At 40.1% G+C, this 22,558-nt stretch overlaps 1 protein-coding gene across 2 annotated transcripts in view; it reads right to left on the bottom strand.

Annotated features, from left to right (window-relative positions):
* Positions 1-22,558, bottom strand: part of LOC138491106 (probable cation-transporting ATPase 13A4) — a 1,999,067-nt gene that overhangs the window by 1,314,091 nt on the left and 662,418 nt on the right. For both annotated transcript variants that reach the window (XM_069617426.1, XM_069617427.1), the window contains exon 5: positions 19,960-20,040. In XM_069617426.1, coding sequence (XP_069473527.1) covers positions 19,960-20,040 — 81 coding nt within the window. The remainder of the gene's footprint in view (positions 1-19,959; positions 20,041-22,558) is intronic.

The raw sequence follows: 22,558 nt of genomic DNA, 5'->3' as shown, positions 1-22,558 counted from the left end.
CGTGGAGAAACATCTAACCTTGAACTCTTCACTGAAAATTTTCAACCTATTTACCTATTCGATAGAGAAGGAGGAGGAAGAATGGCCAGACGACACCTTAAACAACTCTGCCAGATCTGTAATATCAATCGTGGAACTTCAGCTGGTTGGGATACCTAGTGGAAGGGAATCGGGGAGACCTTTCCTTTAAGTGGCTGAAAGAGGGCAATCGTGAAACAGTCGTTCGGAATTGGCCGAGCCCAATGCCTCTCACTTTCAGGGATGTCCTCTAGGGATGTTCAAACACGATAAGGCAAAACAGAGATCTTCAACGACAGTTCAGACCCCTGTATATAATCAGAAGAGGTTTCTAGAGAAAGCAACATCAGAGAAGGACGCTTTGGGGCCCTGCATCCCAAAAGGACATAAAATGCACAAAGAATAGTGAGTTATGAGAATAAATGTGCGTCTGACCCTAGTGAAGTCAGCGGCACTAGGGACCCCTAATTTAAACAAACACCACAGTTAAGAGATTCAACGAGATGCCTTAGGTTGGAAAGCGTGGTAAACAAAAGATTACTTCATTTTGAATAGATGCAATGTCTTAACCCTTTTCCAATGCATACAGAACATACATCAGATAAACACAGAAGATATTTTGGTTATCAAAGTCATGGAGGAAGAGAGAATGGACTTGATATGTGTACATCTCCGCTCACGAGTAGGTAAACAATTAATTTTGGATTCAGCCACGGGCTTCCAGTTCCCAGGCTTTGATCTGACGCTCCCCTTAAGTAATGAACTGGAAACCTGTGGGTTGTATAGAAAAGAGTAATGCGACACATAGAACATCAGAGACCCACAGAATAAAATCGTCTGGCAAGATGGTACTTGGAATTAGAGAGGGCCATCAACCCAATCCAGTTGAGCCGACATCTGCATTAAGGAAGAGACGGCTAGATCTCCTAGAAAGAACTTTACCTTGACAATAATAGGTCCTGGAGGTGATCTGAGTAAAATAAGAAAGGACCAGAAAAAACAAAACCCTCTAGAAACAGTTGCAGAACAATGGGCTTGGCTGCAGGCAACGTCAGCCACCCGCAAGATCGACTAACAGACAGAAAAAGAGATGAGAAATTTCACTGATTTCATGGAATACAAGAGGGTTCTCACACTTGCTAAGAGAGGGGGATATAAGGTGGTCTTCACTGAACTTTGTATGCCTCCAAGAAACGTGGCTGACATCAAAGCTTATAGTGGACAGAATAACTACCTGCATAATCCCAGTGATAAGGTCCGGAAAAGGTAGACCGCGTGCAGTGTTGTGAACCTGAATTAGGAGTGGTGGTGAATTTATGGTTGTAAGATCAAAGAATATTGGTTCCTACATTCAAACACTTATGAAAAAGGTCAAAAGTCCCCCGAAAAACAAAGAGGAAATGGAAACATTCGCCCATTGTCAACCTATTTTGGAACCCTATGGTAATAACGGTGAGTGTTATGTTGGACAAAATCTCAGGTGATTGACAAGGCATACAGTCAAGAGGATGCATCTCTTATTATATATGGGGAATTAAATTTGATATGTACGACTGAAGATAGTGTAATACATTGCGGTGCTCCTAGTGAACCAAACTCTCAAACACAAAGAATGACAGTGGATGGATCTAATTAATAGCAGAGATTTACAGTTCCTTAATGAAGAGGATAACTATCCCCACCCATCCTGGGAACGTAGAGACCAATTCTGTGATCGACTATACATTTGCATCAAGAGACTTGATCACAGATAGTCTCATTTAAAATTATCCCCACTAGCGCAAGTGACCACAACATCCTTAAAATGCGGTGGTTAGAGGCGCTTGAAAACCAAACCAAACTAAAGACTGTCTGTGGAATGTACTAACAACGGTTGCTGACTAAATGTTTTTAAAAAGACGTTGAAAAATTGGTGAGTCAATATTCAGCCAATACCGAAATCATCGGGAGGGGACGACCACCTGTGGTGTTGGAATACATATCAATGCTGGCCCCATTTATGATCAAAAACTCTGCAAGATGGAGGTTAGATGGTCATCACCACGTGTACGATGAGCAAGTCTCTGAAAAGACGGAAAACTAGGTATGCAAATAATCAAGCTAAAAGATCTCACAGTCCAAATAAAGAGAAGATCATAAAAGGCTTAAAAAACAATATAGGAACTGGTTCAGTTGGTATTAGAGCACCCTAATCCCACAGGATGCAGAAAGAATGATAAGGGCCATCACCAACAAGAACTCAGCGGAAATATGGAATTATATCAAATGAACCAGAAATGCGCAAGTCTTAGCCCAGCTAAACAGTTATGGAGGTGTAGAGGAGGAGCCAGATACCCCCCTCCAACTGCCCCACCCTTATTACCTATAGAGGGGGAACCAAAGTATGTGACGTATGCAGAACAGTTGAACCAGCAAGAGCAGAGCGTGGACTCTGTAGTACCCATAAGAGTACCAGTACCTAAGAGAATCTGGGAGGCAAGGTACCCATTGAGAAAACCATACCTACATGCAAGACAATATGATGGCCATTTGAATGAGATTCCTGAAGAAGCAGAGCAGATGAAAGGCAAGGATGAATGGTGACATCACACAGAAAGAGAACGCGCACAGAAGAGATGCAGAGACCAGAGAATGGAGATATTCTAGAAGGCATTAAGCAAGTACTAAGGATAAGTGACATCTTGGGATCAAGATGAAGACGCTTTTGCCACACACACAGATGAAGACATTAAGCTAGTTTATATGTGTACAGATGCCACAGAAACGCAAGCAGCAAAGTAATCTTGAAAGCTAGCTTCAAGCTTTATGATAAATAGATCGCGGCAAGTGCAAAAATAAATATATATATATATGAACACTCTTTGGGCGGCTTATAACTTCGCTCTCCCTGGACGAATCCTCACCAAACATTAGTATATGGGCCACTCTGAATTTTTTTGCAAAGTTTGGTGGGGGTACTTCGTCCGGGGGGGGGAGAAGGTAGTTATAGGGGGGGGGGGTCCCAAAACGTCTTTTTTTCCCATAGACTGAATGGGGGAAAAACTTTGCGCACGGCTACAGGCCAAACCGCTGGATGGATGTTAACCAAATTTGTAGCAGGGACTTGGTCTCGAAGGCGTGCTTTTGTAAATTTGGTGACAATTCGTGCAGTACTTTTCTTTAAACTGATCAAAAAGTAGGTCTAAAAAAATGAGTGATATCTATGTCCGCTCCGCAGTCACACTTCCCTGTTTGCGACGTCTCCGTGGATTGGCTGCAGTGAGATGTGTTGTGCGTCAGATTGTTTGGCTGCGCCCGACATCTTGGATCCGCCGACAGCGCAGCGGCGACCAGCGGCAACATGCTATTTCAAAACCTAGTTTGCTGTGTCATAGTGCTTGGGGTGGTTAACACTGTGAGAGATAGGTGAAAAAATGTATTTGTTCAGGCGGTCGGTGTTAATATTGTATTCTCTATGCACGCCTTGTTCGTAATGTTTGTGTGTACACAAAATGAGGGTTTTAATAGGGGTATTATTTCAGTACGTCCTGCGCACAGGCACCTTGAAACTGTTCTAAGGACACGCGTGGTGTTAGCGAACATTGCAATTGGGTACATGCCGTTATTATATTATTTGTTCCAATGGTTGTACTATTGATTAGTACGCTGCCAAGGGTGTGACATGCTGCAGTGGTTGTGGCCAGTGCCTATAGTCTTGGATGCATGGCCGTAGGCCAAAGGCCATACTTTCAAGACAGTAGGCCCTGGCCACAATCACCCCAGCATGTCACACCCATGGATACACCTGTAGTATTGATTATCGATTAGATGGTTGTGAGGAGTGTGTACAGTCCTGGCTGCATGGCCGCAGGCCATGCACCTAAGAACAAAGGTATAAGCACTGGAGGTATAAGCCCCTGCACACCCATAAATTGTAATATGTATGAATATATAGGTAGGAGTCTAGCCTCTGGCCAGAACCACTGAAGCATACTACAACTATCGCTGCACCTCTACTACCGCACATCACTGAGGTGGTTGTGGGGAGGATCAGCAGTTTTTGGTGCATGGCCAAAGGCCATGCACCTGAGAACACACTTGTGAACTCTAAAGTTATAAGCCAACATGGATTTTACATAGTGCGGTAGTTGTGGCCAGCACGTTCAGTTTTGGGTGCATGGCTGCAGGCTGTACGCCATACACTGAAGAGTGTAGACCGTGCTCACAAGCAGTGCAGGATATCACAGTCATACATCTCAGCCACACATTCGATTATGAATCTGGTAGGTGTGGGCAGAGCCTAGAGTCCTGGATACAAATTGAGTACATGCTACAGTTATAATGTTTCATTGTATGGGTGTGTCACTCATGTGTAAGCGACCATGGGTGTAATATGCTGTGCTGATTGTGGCCAGGGCGTAGAGTCTTGGATGTATGGCCGTAGGCCGTAGGCCATACTTCCAAGACTCTAGGCCCTGGCCACAACCACTGCAGCATATTATAGAAATTCATACAATTGTAGTATTGCTTATGGGTCAAATGGTTGCGGAGAGTGTGTACAGACTTGGCTGCATGGCTGAAGTTTTGTTACAAGCCACAATGGCCGTGATATGGTGTGGTAGTTGTGGCGAGGACTTCGAGTGTTTGGTGCATGCCCAAAGGCGATGCACCCAAAAACAAAGTTATAAGGACTGCAGTTGTAAGCATCTATGGATTTCATACACTGCATAGCCATACATTGAAAAATCTATGGCCTTACACCCAAGTCTGTAGCTTGTGACCACAACTACTGCAGTATATAACAGGCATAGGTACACTCATACTATGAAACATCCGTCAGGTGGTTGTGGGGAGGGCGTAGCAAACCAACTTTATAAGTAGTGAAATTAGAAGGCACAATGGTTGCGATATGCTTTGCTATTTCTGCCTAGGACCCAGAGTCTTGGGTGCATGGCCAAAAGCCATGCACCCAAGTCTGCAGTGATAGGGAGTGAGGGTATAAGTGAACATGGCCGTGGTGTGGTGGAGTCTTTGTGTGCATGTTGTACTGTCTTGGTTGTATGGCTGCAGACCACGCATGCAAAACTAACCTTAAAAGTAGTGAAATTAGAAGCAACATGGTTTTGATATGTAGCGATGTTTTTGGGTAGGAGCTATAGTGTGGGTTGCTTGCCTGTAGGGTGTAGGTGGTGGGTTATACATCAAAGATGCTAGGTCTAGCCTATAGTCACTGTACCATATTACTGCTATAGATTATCTGTGTTGATTCGCATATGTATGAAATGCCTATAATTATACTTACTGTTTAATTTGTGCAGAATCCACATATGTTTTACATGACTGGAGTACTTGGCGCACCTAGCCTTTTTTAATTTCTGTGATAAAAGAAAAAAGCATGTTAGTGTTTGCATTTTATGAAGACTTCTTACATTGAATAATAGACAGTTTTGCTTTTTTTTTACCCTCATACTTAGTTTACGAACCAGTGTACTGTGCATTGTGCTCAGTTTCTGTGTTTGTTTTTGAAATCCTTGGGTCTGGGAGAAAAAAATCCTTGCCGGATTAAAAAAAACCTTCATTTGCTATGGTACAAACTGTTTCTTTCCTTTCTTTGGGTGTTTCCCTGTTCTTTCTGATTCATGTTATGCTTGTAGCATTGTTGATATATTTAACAGCAGTAAGATACCTGTTGGCGTACTCTAACTGTGCATTTGTTGTTATGCTTCTGTGGTATTAATTTATCTGTGTTCTTGTTCTACACTCTTGGGCAGTTAGATACCTGTTGGCGTATTCTAACTATATGTAGGCCTTCAATTTAATTTTTTGTAATTTCAAAGTGTACATTAGTCATTACATTTTGGCTTTAAGAAGATTAAATACGCATTTGTAAGATTAGCTGGCAATCTCTGCTTCAGAGTAATGGTGCTATCATTACATTCCACCCATCCACGTTTCTTTTTAATGTATGCAGTGTAGTGACCTGCATTGGTTGTAGCTCCTGCATGGTAGATTATACCTACTGTTGTAAAGGTTTTCTTTCCCAGTGACACTTGACCGTGTGTGAATCCGGTCAGCTTGCAGTTGTTTTTGGTACCATCTGCATTATAACGTAGCAGCATAAGTATTATGTACTTACTATGAGTTTGTATCAGTAAGGTGGAGCGATTATTTGAATTATGGTTTGCATTCTGTACCAGTTGCTGAAATGGAATGTCTTCACAATTAGGTATGGATACATACACAAATCGCTCATTTGGGATTTGTTCCTGTATAACATTCCTACAGAGAGTGCACGTATGTTTCCACATGTATGAAATCTGGAAGATTTCATTTATTGGTATGCTTTTGTTTTCCAGTACTTGCAGTAAGTACATTAGAAATTCTTGTGGATCTTCCTGTGTGTTTAGAGTGAATCTCACCATTCCAGCAAAGTTGTCCAATTCTTGTCTTATTCCATGAACACTGTACGTGTTGTCAGGATTGTTTGTTGCGTTTCTATGAAGGACTAACATTTGCAAACACAATTGGTCTGTACTGTGTAAGTATGTATTGTTCACCATTGGTGGCAATTGAAATAGAATATTCATCGCTACATTTGCATAGCAACTTACACCACTTTCATTTGAAAATTTGAAAGGACCAGCTAGTTCCGTTTCAGAGTGCTTTTTTCGGAGTTTCTCTTCCTTCTTTGAAGTAGTACCTGGTTTACTTTCCCTAATAGGTTCTTCTTTGCTTGTGGCATTTGATGACCCTTTTCTTTTCTTTGAAGGATTTGCTATCAGATTCTGTTGCATTTCTGATTGAATTACTTTTCTTTTACCACGTTTTAATTTTTCAGGAACAGGATATTGTTTCAGATGGGGGGTGTACAGTGACCGCAGTCTATTGTATTCCAAGATGTAAGGAATATCAGCGGTCACTTTATTTGCATCAAAGTTGATTAGAAATAGACCGTCAATTTTACATAAGCGTGAAAGTGCTACGTAGCTCATGCCTTCTTTAAAGACTGTTTCCTATATCTATTAATGCTTTGTCTAGGGTAAGACCTTGGGATTTATGAATGGTGACTGCATATGCAAGAGTTAGAGAAAATTGTTCTCGACGTCCATACATGTCTTTGAACAGAAGGAATCGAGCAGTTGAGCGCCCTATTCTTTTCACTTCTGAAAGTTTGTCAAAGCGAATATTGACAAACTGAATGTTGCTCTCACGTGGGTATGATTGAAAGCCAACAACTGTACCCAGTGCCCCATTAACTAGCCCTTGCTCTACGTCAAGGTTACATTTCAGCATTACTCTACAATTTAAGGATACGTTTAATATTTTTTCCAACCCAGCTGTGTTGGATATTGAATTTTCTAAACTACTTAGTCTTGTTGTGGCTTGCTCACACATGGGTAGTGTCATACCATGTACGTCTAGTTTGTCTGTGGCGCAAATTTCAATTATTGGTTGCATTTCTTTATTTAACATTGTTTCATTGAATTTGACACAGCTTGCAAGAGTTGGGATTAAGGCTATACAATTGACATTTTTGTGCACTAATTGTTCCATAACATCAGTAGCACATGCATTATCGCCGTAAAGTGCATGAATGTGCCGGTTTTTCAATATTGCTTGTGCTTCCTGAGATAGTACACCAACTCTAATATTTTTCAGGATGTTGGCATAAGTGAGATCTGGAAATTGCCGCATGTTTTCTGATTATTCTCTGTATTGGAAATGTTGCCAAAAGGTTGACATTTCCTATGCTGCCAACAGTTTTACGGCAGAGTTTGTGTCCTATGGTTTTAAAAAAATGGGTTCCCCTTTCACTGGTGTCAATTGTAGAAGATCTCCAAAAACGATAATGTGTTTCCCTGCAAAGAGTTGTTCGTAGTTTGTTTTAAGTACTTCTTGCAATCGGAGGTGAATTAAAGCCAACATTAGGTTGGAGACCATGCTCACTTCATCTATTAGTAGCATTTTCATTTGTTTTAATACTCTGCGTAGTTCCATTGCAGCTTCTGCAGAAAGTTTGTATTAGTCTAATTTGTTTTGGTGTTCTACTGGAAGAAGTAGTAATCGGTGTAAAGTGACACCGCCTATGTTGTAGGCAGCTAAACCTGTGGGGGCCCTTACAACAGCTGACATTTTGTTGTTTGTCAATTGCTGAAGGAACTTGCTGATGATTTTGATTAAGAATGTTTTGCCTGAACCAGCTTCACCACTGACATACAGTAGTATTAGTTTGTAATTTTGGCAAGTACATTCTTTATTTTCGTGTTATACACCCTGTGCAATCTGTTTTGTTACGTCTTCAAAAATGGTGCGCTGCTCTTTGTCAAGTTTTGTTTGTTGCACAGTTAAGTCTTCTATATTTTCTTGATAGTGACACATGGTGTTTTCCACTTCTGTCATAGCTAATTCTGCATCATTTGCTATTAGTGGCTGTCCTAGTGGTGCTTAACTTCCTGTTACAGAAGATGGACTACTGTCCGAAGAGTCCTTATCTAGTTGGGCCTGAAGTAGTTCTTAGTGTTGCTGTTCATTGTGCAACATTGCTTTGTACTGCGTGAAGTTCACATCGGTGATAGTACTTTCATTTGCTTTGAAAGCATCTTCATAGCAGTCATAGTTATCTAGTATCTCTTCCTCTTTTCTCCATGGTTTAAAAAGTTGTAGTAGAGACATGTAATACAGTACTTTCTGTTGAGGAGTTTTTAATGACAATTTAACATGATGAATCAAGCTTCATTTTGTAAGTTTCACTAAACTGCCTTCACAATCTGTGACTGTATATCTGCCTTTACTTTCATCGGGTTTTACATTATTTTTGTATCCAAAGTTTTGGAGCTATGTGGTATAGACGCATGCTTTCCAAAGTGCTACTCCTGTTCGGATAGTATGTGTCCAGTAAATTGTTTTTAAAATGTCTTGGCTGTTGGGATCATTTCTGGCAATTGTTTCTATGTCCTTACATGATTTCAGAACTCTTTTTCTAGATTTAGCAGGACCAAGACTTAACCATACTATGTTGTCTGATTTTCCATACAAAGCAGTACCAAACGATCTGCCGCTTCATAGGCGCCACATTCTCTATGAGAGAGCATTTTTTATCCTAGGCTGTACAATTTCTGAGATAGCGTTTTGTCTGATAAGCCATCCCAGTGGTCTTGAAACTCAGTTTTTTCAGCTTTTGTTAAGTAGGCTATAACATATCGTGCCACAGCAGTGGAATTGTCGGCAATGTACTGCACATCTATGTTTGCATTCCATAAGAGGGCAATGATTGCATTGTAATCATTGATAGATTTACATTCTTCGGTTCTTTTAATGTAGTACGTGTTTTTAGGTGATTTACCTTTCACACTATGTCGAACTGAAGACATGAAGTTGTTCACTTCACCTGTTTCTGTAACTGGTCTAGGGAAACCAAACCGGCATTTGGTGTAGTATTTCCCTTTGTGTTTGTATTTGTGATGACAATATTTGCCACATTTGTGTCTTTGAAATTGTAAAATCTGCCCGTGCAGTTCACTATGTGTCCGTTGTGAAGGGATTTCACAAGTGACATTTTTTTGGATGAACTGCAAAACAGTGGCATCAGTGTCCTGACCAAATTGATCCATAAAAGCATGTGAATATGTGGTGCTCCTCTCGCTTGGTATTATTTTCTCCAAAAAAGTGCTGCACTTCTCTGAGGGGAGGGACTGTTTTATTGCAAATAAAGTGTAAAATAGCAATGAACGGATGATGGAAATATCTTGACACATTAACTGGATCTAGAGAGCAAAGTTCTCCAGGTGTTAATAAATGTATGTTGGTTTTGTTGTTGTTTGCTATGCTTAGGAACGCATGTAAATCTTCCCATGCATATTCTGCAAACTTAGTGTAAAAAACCAAGTCGGTGGTCCAAGGGTCCGATCATACAACGTATGTCTCCGTGTCGTCGGAACCAGTATTCTTTTGTACCACGCATGTTTGCAAACAAATTTGTTATACTTGACTGTAAACCTTCATCTTTATCTTGTATTTTTTCTATTAATTGTGTAGCTGACATATTCCGAAAGTGGGTTCCACATTTCAAAATGTGTGCAACTCTGTAACATAGGGTTGCTAGTTCACTTTCAAAGAGTGGGTGGAATAGGTATTCCACATTTTGTCTAAACCTGGGATCTTGGGAATACATTTGTAATGAGCGGTATTCCGATGCCGTAATCTGAGTGGGTCTATCATCGTACCTTCCACCTTTGCCAGTAGGAAATAGCAGTGGAAAAGCACATGCTTCTATACTTTTTTCCCATATGCTCATTGGTGAACCTTTGGTTATTCGCATTTGGTAAGTTTCTAGTGCATCATCTATGCTTTCATTGGAATGAAATGGATGAATTGTGTACTGGTCCAAAAGTGTGGATACTGCAGCAGGATCCAGAAGTTCAAATTGTCTAGTTTCTGCTGACTGTTCAATTAGTTCAGTTGTTTCCCTTAATCTTTCTTCAATATTTATTTCCTTGTAGTATTTGTTATTGTCTTTTAGATATTGCAAGGCTTGTCTAACTTTATGTAAGTCCACCAGTTGTTGCCATTTTTTTTGTCTTTGGTTGGTACACCATTTACCAACACAATTAAAGAATGTTCTATTGAACGTTGCAGTCCTAGAGTGTACATTTTCTGTAAGATCTAATGGCAAATAAACTACTTTGCCACAAATGCCTTTCACCAATTCAGAGGGAGGTAATTTGGCTGTTTTTGGGTGAAGGCGTATAATTGCTTGAAATGGATGAACTGTTTGAATTATGATGCTCTCGTACAAATTGAGTTGTTACAAGGTTTTTGGTAGTGGGAACAATTCCAAATTATTTGTGATAGCATGTGAAGGACTTTGATTGTTGTCTAGTTTTGTAGTGCAGTAACTACAACATATTAGGGGTTCACTTATTTCATATTTGTTTCGGCTAAAAGGTAGAGAGCTAATTCAAACCATATGGAATCTTCATTGTCTTCTATTTTGTATGCTAGGTCTACATGTTTTGTGTTCCTTTTGTAAAACGTTCTGCGGCAACACACACACAAATGGTTTGGTATTTCAGCCGATGCACTTTTAAATTTTAGTATTTCTTTTTTGTATGTGTGTAATAGAAGGTTGCAATGTGCAGAAATGTTGGTAGTCTGTTCTAAAACTATTGCATTTTGTAAGTGACTTTCACTTCCAAAATATTTTTTCTGGATATGGTCAATTTCTTCTTGTAGATACTTGGGTGTACCATGCAGGAGAGTCTTATTTAAATTTGCTAATTCTGAAGCTGGACTTTTAGCATAGTATATTTTATACACTAGGTTTCTTACATTTGAATGATGCATTGATATCCTTTTGATATCATGGAAGGTGCTTTTGCAAATACGTCCAGAAATGCAGGCTAATGAATGTCCTTGTAGTCCTGTGTATTTGCGCACTGGACAGATATCCATATTTTGCAGCACTTTCACTTTAATTTTCTCTTTACCTTTCACATACTGATTGAGGAACTGATGTAAAGATTTGAAAGATTTATTAGGAATGGCACACATTGACGTGCACGGCCATTTGTATACTGGATGGTCTGATTCAGTTGAATCGAGAGGTAATTCGGAGTTTTGAGGGCATACTTTTCTAAGCAGTGTTTCTTGTTCCATGATGGTATTATTGATTTTTTCATATCCTCGTCCACTGCTATGGATGGCAATTGTGTTTGTATGATTTTGTTTGTATGCTGCTTCATTAAAATATGGTTCTGTGGTAGTTGTGTGAGTCCATTCATCTCCACAAATATGTAAGAAATTGTTTTTGTTCACATTTCCTTTATTGATAAGTTTCTTTTGCAGTTTGGTACTTAGTTTTGTTAGTGGTTTCATTCTAATTAACACCCATATAAACAACTTCCTTTTGAGAATGATTGCACTGTCCACAAGAGCTTGTAGGATTATTTTTCTACAGTAGGTTTTAAGGGGTGTGGATGATTTCGGTCCCCTTCTTATTATATTCTGAAGGACTCTGTGGCGAAACATTTTTGCTAACATTTTTTTTTACTATAGGTTCTTGTTACTATATCAGGATTAATAGGAGCATTGTTAGCGGTACTGGAAGCCGATTTTTTGTGAAGAATTTTGTGCTTTGTGCCACATTTTGTTGGAGGAGGTAAAGTTTCGGTAGTTGAGGCTTGCTTTGTTTTGGTAAACTAATGTACTAGCTGTTTTGTTCCAACGTTCTCTAGAAACTCTGCTACTGATGGATGTTTAGGTTGGAAACTTATTTTTATTTGTTCTACTTCTGCGTTCCTTTCTACGAATTTGCTTTTTGGTAGGCATTTTTTGGGGTCTGTTGAAGAAAAAAAGGCATGGTTTGGTCTGTTGTACAATGTAAGTGGTTGTGTGCATGAGTTTGCTGGGTAAGCACTTTGTGGTGGTGTGTGAATGTGTATTGGCCTCTTAAAATGATTTGGGAAGTCTAGTTCTCTGTTTACATACTACTACAATGTGCTTCAAATTAGAGTAGAAAGTGGGATAGTGGTGAGGAGAAGCATTAATAGTGAACGTAGTGGCATAAAATTTAAACAGCAATTTGTTTTCTAGTACTAACATTCTAAGGGATCTGTATGTTATTTGAGTTCCAAACATACGGGGATTTGAGAGTCATTCTGCCTCTTAAGCTTTGTTTAGTAAATGGTGATTTGTGGGTAGAATGGTTCAGAAATCACTGTTTGCTTTGGTGCACAAACTAAATACATAACCAACACAGTCTGTTTAAGGAATAGCTAGATTATAAAGGTTGTACTGTACATTTTTTTGAAGAATGACCAGGTTTGTTCAGATACGCAGGACAGTAGTCTTGACTGCAATTGTAAAAAGAAGAAGTTAGTAACTTTGTGTGTTTAAAGCTCTGATGTTAGAGTACACGTTAATGTTGTATTTTTCGTCGCAGTATTCTTCTTTGACATTTGAACACAGTGGATGTGTGCTTTTCACTGCACTATGTGCTGACTTTCTATGTTACTTGCAGTATGGCAGTTGCACATGCTTCAGAACTGCGTACACTTTTTAAGTTATGCAAATGTCTTGTTTCTTTTAAGCTGTGTTATCTATGGCAGAGAGGTTTGTTAGCGATAGTTTAGTAAAGTAAATGGGGAAAATTAGCCATTTTCTAATGGAAAATCGAGTTTGCCACTAAAAAGGGAGGGTTGTAACGTATGTATAAGTTATGCGGAAGACAGTAAGAAGTAGTGCAGTTTGTTAATGAAAAATCCGACATCTTGTACTTGAAGGAAGAGCATTGGTATGTATTGCCTATGCAGATTTAGTTGGAATAATTTGCTTAAATGAAATCATACGGGTTTCACATGTCCTCTGAGTAAAATATGCATTCCTGTAGTTTATACGCGTGCATGTGCGCATGGATGGAGCTGTATGTAGAAATCCGCGACACTTGCACAGTAGTTTGTGAAGTAGGTGCTTTGCAATGATATGCGACTTGCATTCACAGTGATCAGTAGTACATTTGAAGTGCAAAATTTTGATGCCAGAGTTAGATGTAGGGCTAGTTAATGTGATTGGTGGATGGTTGTGTGACTGCTTAGCTGTGTCCAATGAGGAAATGGAATCGCGAGTGATGTGGAAAGGGTAGAAGGACTGGGTAAGAGTTACGTGCCGCATGCAGACACCGCTTGTCCGCGGGTAGGGCGTGTCACATACGGGTATCTACAGCAAATGGAACATGGAAAAGGGACTGTGGCCATCAGCCAATCAGATGTTCACATTGTTCCTTTGTGGCGAAAGACGATGCGTATACTGAAGATGGCAGAGGCGCAGAGGGTCAGGGTTTTGGTCCTTGGAGACATTTCTGTTCGCGGTTTACAGCTGTATGCTGAAAGTAGGCATGTGGCACACCATTCTGATGTGAGAGAAGGTTGTTTGGAGTACTGAGACTGATCGCAATGTTGCTGCACTTCTCCAAGTTTGCACCGAGATGCAACGATGACCAGTCCTCATGTGGTACTTTTGAACTACGGTGCTTGCCATTTGGACTATGTGAGTTCACGTACTTTGTTGAAAGATTTGGAACAGTTGGCTGAAGGAGTCATGAACAGCTTTCCAACTGCGAAAATATTTTTTTCTGGGTTACTGCCCAGTGTAAAATTGTTCTGTTTTCTGTCCTCATTAACGTATTGGGAGGTGTAACATTAATCGCGGCATGTGTGCTTTTAAGTTACGTGCTGGTATGTTTTTCTGCAGCCACGAGAAGATTGTACCCAGTAATGCGGTTTATTTTGAAGCAGATGGTGTTGCGTTATCTTCTTTGGGAAATGCCATGTTCTTTTGGAATGTGAGGCTTGCTTTGGAGAAGGTTCTGTAATGGTTGGAGGAGTAAAGTAAGAACAAAAAATAGCACAAAAAAAATAAAAATAACAGTAACAGCTAAGGCATCTGCCCAAAAAAATAAAAATAAATAAAACAACGGCTCTTTTCAGAGCCCACCTTCAAGGGGAAAAGGGGAATAATATTTAAATGTACAGTCGGCACGCTCTGGTGCTGTACGTGTCCGCGAACATGGCGGTAGTTTGCAGGCGCTGCCTTTTACCAACGGGGATTTTGGGGTGCAGACGCACGCAAATGAGAATGTGCGAAGGTAGGGATTGGTCAGTGAAGGTCAGTGGGTGTGTTTTGTACGGAGATATTTAGTCATAACGTCTTTTCCCTGATTGGAGACCAGGCAGCCATGGCTCTGTGTTCTCGACAACAGATTATCTGGATTATGGGAGACTCGTGGATACATTGGCTGAAGGTGCATGCGGAAAGTTGCGGTCTTTCTGCAGATCTTGGATTTCCTCATGTGGAAGTGCACTGGCATGGCGTGCGCGGAATGAGGTGGTTGGACTTGGTACCTCTCTGCATTACTTTACAGGCAGAGCGTCACCCCGATATACTTACTTATCATTCATTGTGGCGGCAATAGTTTAGGCCATGTTTCTGGCATTTCTTTGCAATTTGTAATGAAGGAAGGACTTGCGCAGGTCATGGACATGTTTCCAAATTGCCATATACTTTTTCCCGTATTGCTTAAAGACAAAAGTGGCTGCGTTCATCTGGATTTGGCCCACAAATGGAGAAAGCGTGGCACAATGTGAATAAGGCTGTTTGTTCATTTCTAAGAGATGTTGGCATGTCCTCATTCCACAATGAAAACATTGTTTCGCAGCTCTTTCATATTTCGCAAAGATGGAGTTCAAAAACCCCTCCCTCACATCCTGCCTACACAGACTTTCAGGCGCCTAAGGAGGGCTTCTGTGTAGAAGCCCGTGAAGAGACGGTGAACAAAGGAACCAAACCTGGTTTGGCGCGCAGAGAAAAACACGAGAAAGACATTTTCAAAACGAAATGGTGAAAAAACCCATCCAGAAATGTATAAAAACGTATACGGTCTAGCAGGTTTAAGTTCGAGGCTACCAAGATAGCCTAAAACAATACCAAGGTTATTCAAGATAACCGCGGTATGAAAAATGGGGCAGTTACCACTGCCACCAGCCAAGTCTTGATGAAATGGGAGCAAAACAGTGCTCCAAAAGAAACAGACAAAAAGGGAGAAGTATTAACCCCTTCCAGTACTCCATGTAAGATGGTTTGTACTGGGTCTGTGGATTTAAAAAGACTAATAAAGTCAATGGCAACTTTACATGTTCTGGGAGACAGTAGTCCGTCCCACAAAATGGAGTTGGGAAGTCTAAAAGACAACTATGTGTCACTGCACTAAAGGTCCTGTGTAACACACAGTAAAAAGATGCCTGTGGAGTAGGTGAGGCTCCACAGTCTATGAACACAAAAATGTTAAACACACAGCAACACACATGTAAGAGAGGGAAAAAAGGGCTCACACTCTTACCAGGTGAAAAAAATAAATCCTAGAAATCCAGCAAAGCTGCTGAGGGACTCAGTAGGTAAGGGAAATTAGCCATTCCTGAGAATTCTCTCTAACATAGACATACCGAATAGGTAAATTAGGTAGACTTCTATATAAGGTATGCATAAGACACGAAGACTTAACAGAAATCGAAACGGATTACATAAAAGGAATAGGTTACATTAATCAGAAATCGCACAATCATCAGAATTAAAACCAGTAATTGTCTTTCAATGCTACGGAACAATATCAGCATCATTACTGAGGTCAAACAAAATGAAGCTAGAAAGACCAGCAATAATAGCATGCACATGATCAAAATCACCACTGGGTGAAGACTAACTAGGTTATATTTTATATTGAACTGACATGTCATTTGTCCATATTGACTCTACAACTGTGAATTGAGCAGACACACTAGGGTTTAGTGAGGAAGAGAGAAGGAGAATTCTTGGTTTAATTAAAAACACTGTGGGAGAGTTAATGTCTAGCGATAAACCAGAGGCACTGATTAAGTAAGAGTGGGCAATAAGGAGGGAAATGCATTTGAAATTGCATGCAACTACTTTGGCCCAATACCACAGAGCACAGAGCATCCCCCGTGGTCTTAGGGCTTCATTGGAAACCCCTCTATGGAAAGAAAATCCAACTTTTGTGAAACGCTGGTGACCAATGCTGAATAACTGTTAGTTGGATATGATTTTACAGGCCAAGAAGAAGAATTAACCGAGAGTTTGAGTACACTAGAAGAAGAGATAGACTCCATTAAAGGATCTCTTCACACAAGTCTTTCGGCGGAACAGTTAGCTGTCATCTTGGCAGATACCAACACAAAATTGGAAAATTACAAAAGGGAACTGGAGGTGAAAAAGATTATAAAAAGTTTAGGAGGGACACTCAGGACTACAGATTTGACATTGTTGATACTTCGCAAGAATACTGCCAACAAAGGAACCCAAAGCCATACCAACAAGAGGGCCGCAAACCTAGAGGCCAGAGGACAGCATCATCAGAACTTCCTCTGACGCATCAATTATAGAGTTATAATCAGTAGTAGAAGAGAGATACTAGATTTAGCACATCAAAGACAGGCTCCCGCATTGACCTCCAGGCAGGTCTCTTTTTTTTTTTTTTTTTTTTTTTAGGGGATGGCCAACAAAAAGAGGGAAGAGGAAAAGAAATCTAATTCAGAAATCGGCTTTCTCAAGAGAAAAATATGTCCTGAAGTCCTTACTGGATAAAGCCAAACTTATTTTCAAACCCGCTGACAAATGGGGAGCAGTAGTGCTCATGGATAAGGCTGATTACATTGAAAGAGCATTAAGACAGTTGATGGACAGGGAAATCTAACAAGAGCTTTTGTTTGATCCAACAGAGAAGGTGAGAACTCTGATCAAAGATGTGTTAGATGAGGCGCAACATGAAGTCATAGCTGAAAAGACAATAAGGTTCCTTGAAGTATTGAATCCAGTAATACCAGTCTTTTACCTGTCACTGAAAATCCATAAGAGGTTGGTGAAGCCCCCTGGCCATCACATCATAGCGACCATTGGGAGTTTACTTGAAACGCTGGCGCAGTATCTGGACAGGACTATTCAACCTTTGATTCAGGAGAGTCGTACATACATTAGAGCTACTACTGTTTTTTTCAATAAATTGAATGAGGTCCAGTTCGTGGAGGGTCACAACATCATGGTTACCATGTATGCCACGTAACTCTATACTAATATAGTGCATGAAGCAGGATTGGAATCCATGGAATGGTTATCGACTGAGTCGTGTAAAGCAGACTGGGTCTCTTACTTACCTTGTTGAAATTGGTACCCCAAAACACCTTTTTCAAATTCAGTGACACCTTTTACTTGCAATGGTCAGGCACCTCAATGGGTGTGGTGATGCACCTAGTTATGCCAATACTTTTATGCTATATCTTGAGATGGAGCATGTACTGAATTCACCTAGATGGATGCAACACCCGACGATGTATATATGATTCATCGATTATATTTTTGGTATATGGACAGGAACGGAGAATGACTTGTTAAAATTGTTTGAGATGATGGATAATATGAACACCAGGATCAGATTTCTGACTGCATTCAGCAGGATATTCACAAACGAGACCGACAGGAATAGCTTACTTCTAGCAACAAGCTTTCCCCCAAAATGAACACTGGACAGCGTACCATTAAACCAATTCTTGAGATATCATAGAAACATCTCAAGCACAGAAGAGTATCAGAAGCAAGCATCAAATCTACAATCCAAGTTTGGGAAATGCAAATATGACCCAGCATTCATCAAGGGAGTAGAAGAGACAGTAGCACATATCAAGGAAATCAATGTTGACACCGAGGCAAACAAAAGAAAAAGACCCAGGAATGATATATGTGACCACTTGCTCTACACAGAGTTCGCTCTTGTGTGGGTAAATTGAGCCGCTCTGCGGTTGGCAATTACCAATGTGATCTAGTTATGGACGCCAGAGAATTTGATTAGTGTGTTTTGCATTTTCTAGGTGCTTTCACTGTAGTAATAGAATCTACCAGTTAAAAAATGTCGGTGTCAGCTTCATTAAGTAGAAGTGTTCTGAAAGCGTGAATTCAGATTATTTGATTAATTTGGATACTTATACATCAACATCTTTAACTTGCAGATGTTAACGAATTTAAGGAAGTAACAGATTAACATCCTCGAGAAAGGGATTTCTAGTTCCGAAACGCATCGGCATGTTGGAATTGTTTATCACTGAGATTTATCAAACTGGACGTTGCATGTTAATACTGTTTGATGAAGATTTAGGATTAACTTTCTGATGTTTTTTTTCGATTCTGTGTATCAATTAATTGTGATTTACATCTCATGCACTTAATTTCAATTTGCCTAAGAACAACATCAGGATTGTATTTACTGTAATTTTTGGGTACATTCTTGCTGTGAATGTTATTATATTGTTTTGTACACTACATTTACACTTTCTTTATAAATAATTCAGTATTATCTATTAAAGTTGATTAGGGTTATTCGACCAAGGAGTGCATACGGGTTCGTCAGTTGGTAACAACTGGATTGTGTTTTGTTTAGTCTACAATGGAGTCCCAACAGGTCAGTGGGCACCACCCGTTTGCACCTGAAACTATGCTTTTATAAATCTTCAATTCTCAAGCCAGCAAACTGGAAGTCATTGCCAACCTAAACCTGTCCTTCATCCCTCAAGTATACTTTAGTTTTTTCAATGTATAGATGTGGTCACACAATGTGGCTTCTATCTCAAGTGGCTGCTGGATGGATCCTCCTATTTCTTCTGGTTCTACAAAGAAATGCTCCAGTGGTAATAGGTCATGTTCAGAACAGTCTGTTGTGGTGGTTGTTGCAAAACAGAACTGTGTTGCCCACCTCATCAGATGGACCTCTAGCTCTTATGGCTGAAACACACATTTGCTAGGGGGTTGGGTTCCTCCATCATCAAGGCCACCCCCTCTGGAATTATCTTCTGCTACAACTTCATCTCTAACCTGACAGTATGAAGTACAGAGGAGTGCAACGTTTTGCCTATACCCCACGTTGTATGGAACCTGAACTGTTCCATATGAAGAAGTCTGAAAACCCACCTGTGCCCCAATGTTTATGGCTCATGGACTGTACCGAACCACATGATGCTCAGAAGTAGCCCATACACCCACCTATTTCCCACTGGTATTGGGGGTTCCTGGACTATTCCAGACCATATGACGCTCAGAAGAAGCCCCAACACCCACTGGTTTCCCACCGTTCATGGTTCCGGGACTGCTCTGAAACAGCCCATTTATAGTTCTGAGGAATGCAGAAGATCGGCCAGGTCAAACTGTCACCCAACCCTTTTATCCCCAAAGACACCTCTCATGCTTTGAAATGGTTTACCAATAATACTGAGCGTAATATAAAAACTGCACAACATCTAATTACTTCACATGATGTATAAACCTTAAACTGTTTAAAATGGGGAGGCGATGGTGAACTGATGCTTACAGATTATGGCTTGCATTTTGCAAGTTTTGGTGCCTTGTTTATACCTGATTTCTTGTTCTTCACTTGTTAACCCAGATCCAAACTTTGAGTGGATGTCGGCGCAGGAATACTGGTCCTCCAATGCACTGAAATTACAACACAACAAGATAGATTTGCAAAATGCTTGCTATTGACCTGCTTGTTATATAGCACTTCATATAAGGCTCACCACACTTCGAAGCACAGTAATAATTGCTGTTATTTTTACAAAAGTCTCGGGAGGCTAGCTCAGGGGCAACATGCTCGCCTTATAAGCAAGACGGCACGGAGCAACACAGGTTCGATGCCCGGGTCCCCGCTTTGAAACCTCTGGGTATTAAGCGTGTTATAAATAACTAGCCCCTTGGTAGGCAAAGGCTCTCCTGATACTACACAGTGCATAGCCAGGCCCCTGAAAAGCCAGGGGCCGAGCTCTGCATGTATGCACCCGGTGCTGCGGTTACACCTCAAGACAAGAGTTTCCATGAGCGCACACTTGTATGTAGTCACTTTCACAATGAGATGTATTGAATAACCCCACCCCTTTTTAAAGCCTTTCTCTGTGGGCAGAGAGGGGGCACTGAGGAAGGAGATATCCTCTGTAGGTCAGGAACAAGGGTCTATTTATCATTGCTTTATAGGTTTATTAAAAAAGCATTTGCTGCACATTTCCAACCTACCAGTTCTCTCCCTCTTCAATAGTTCCTACACATTAAAAACTTTCAAATACTCTGAATTGGACCCCTTGTCTAGGCCTTCACTATATCAGGAGTGCATCCAGCACGCACAGTGACCCTCCAGGATGCCAAAGTCCTCCCCAGGCAAGTAAGAGCTGCTGGGATTTTGCATCTGCTATCCGAACATTGCCTCCAGGCTAAGATGGCCACCATGGCCTTCCCTAATACTGCAGGGGACTCAGCCTGCACTGTCCCACCTCCGCAATCAACAGATTGGTGGATGTAAATCAACTTCCTTTTGTTCACCACACCACCTTTTAATCTCTTAAATACAGGAGTTGATGGGCCAATACATATTCTTTTTAGTGATTATTGGCTAAATAAAACATTTTACACATTTACAAAGAAACACAGTAAAACATTATCACACATCCACAAATTCATCTTTAGGAACACCCAATACATATTTATAATCATCATCATTGAATAAGATCTACATTTCAAGCTAAAAACTAAACATACATTCATTCTATCCTCTTAATCTCTTTCCATAAATAATATACTGCAAAATTCATGACCAAATAGTCTGCATAAATAAATAAGACCACAATTGATCCATCCGAATAGTCTTCATATCATGAACCTTTATACAATTAGTTAACAAATGTCTAGAGGTTTCAACTTCTGTTTCGCGCAATCAACACAAACGATTGCTGTAAGGTATTTTATTCCAAGCACCAGTATGCATTAAATTAGAAAGTTGATTAAATCTTAAAAGCATTATAAAACATCTCACGTGGGAATTTTGTAGGAATACATACAAGGAGTGTTCACTGGAAAAGATGGTCTAGAGTATTCTGCATAATTGTATTTTTTTTTTTTTACAAATTGGAGCATCTTTCATTTCTGTCCCAGATGGCTACTTTACATTTTATTTCCTTAAATTTGCTGGCCAAATTATCTGTAGCATCACACGTTTACACTATATTTTCATTAAAGTCTCGAATATCGTTTACCCACAATGTTAAGGCAAAATGACGGTCAAATGTCCCCTCTTGATTCAATTCAGAAAATACAAATATAGGGATTTAGTTTTTATCTGGACTAATCAGGATTTTAATATATAGATTGCACGTGAGTATCAGTTTCCACGTGTACTGGAACAGACTGGGACAATCCCAATGTCATCCTCTAAAATTTGCCCTCTAAGGCACTCAACTATAATATTTCTTTCAAAGTATATTTCTCCAAGCCATTCAAGATACACAGGACTACACATACTTCATACAATTGTGTTAATCCTTCAATTGAATACCCACCAGATTGTTGTATGAATTATCTTATAGCCTTGAATTATAGAGGTCACTATTTGTTACGGTTTTAGAAAACATTTATTTGTAATAAGTGAACCAAGGTAACGGTAACTGGAGACTTCCTCCATTTTAGTCTTTTGCAAGGTCCAATTATATTTAATGTTAGGTCTATTTGCCTGCATCACCATGATTTGAGTTTTTGACAACTTCATAACTAGACCATTATCCAAGGAGAATTTTTCCAACTCCTTTAAACTGTGCTACAATTCCATAGCGGTTTAGTTGAATATCACAATATCGTCCGCGTATGATAACCATGCCACAGTATATTGAGAGATTAACAGAGGATGATTGCCACAGTTCTGCAGATTCTTTCCTAGGGCAGCCAAGTACACATTAAATAATGTTGGAGCTAGTGTGCATCCTTTTTTTAGGCCATAATTAACATGAAATTCATCACTTAAAGCCCCTTCTAAATTAGTTCTAACCTGTACCCTGCTATTCGAGTAAAGTGCTTTCACAAAATATAACACTTGATTATGCAGTTTTTCTTCTTTCATGGTCTCCCATAAAATATGTTGATTGACCATATCGAAGGCCTTCATAAAATCAATAAAACAAATGTACAATCCCTT

The sequence above is a fragment of the Ambystoma mexicanum genome, chromosome 10 (genome assembly GCF_040938575.1).
Source record: "Ambystoma mexicanum isolate Mex_15411 chromosome 10, UKY_AmexF1_1, whole genome shotgun sequence".
Classification (NCBI taxonomy): domain Eukaryota; kingdom Metazoa; phylum Chordata; class Amphibia; order Caudata; family Ambystomatidae; genus Ambystoma; species Ambystoma mexicanum.
Note: the sequence above shows the minus strand (reverse complement) of the source record. Positions and strands in the feature narration are given on the sequence as shown.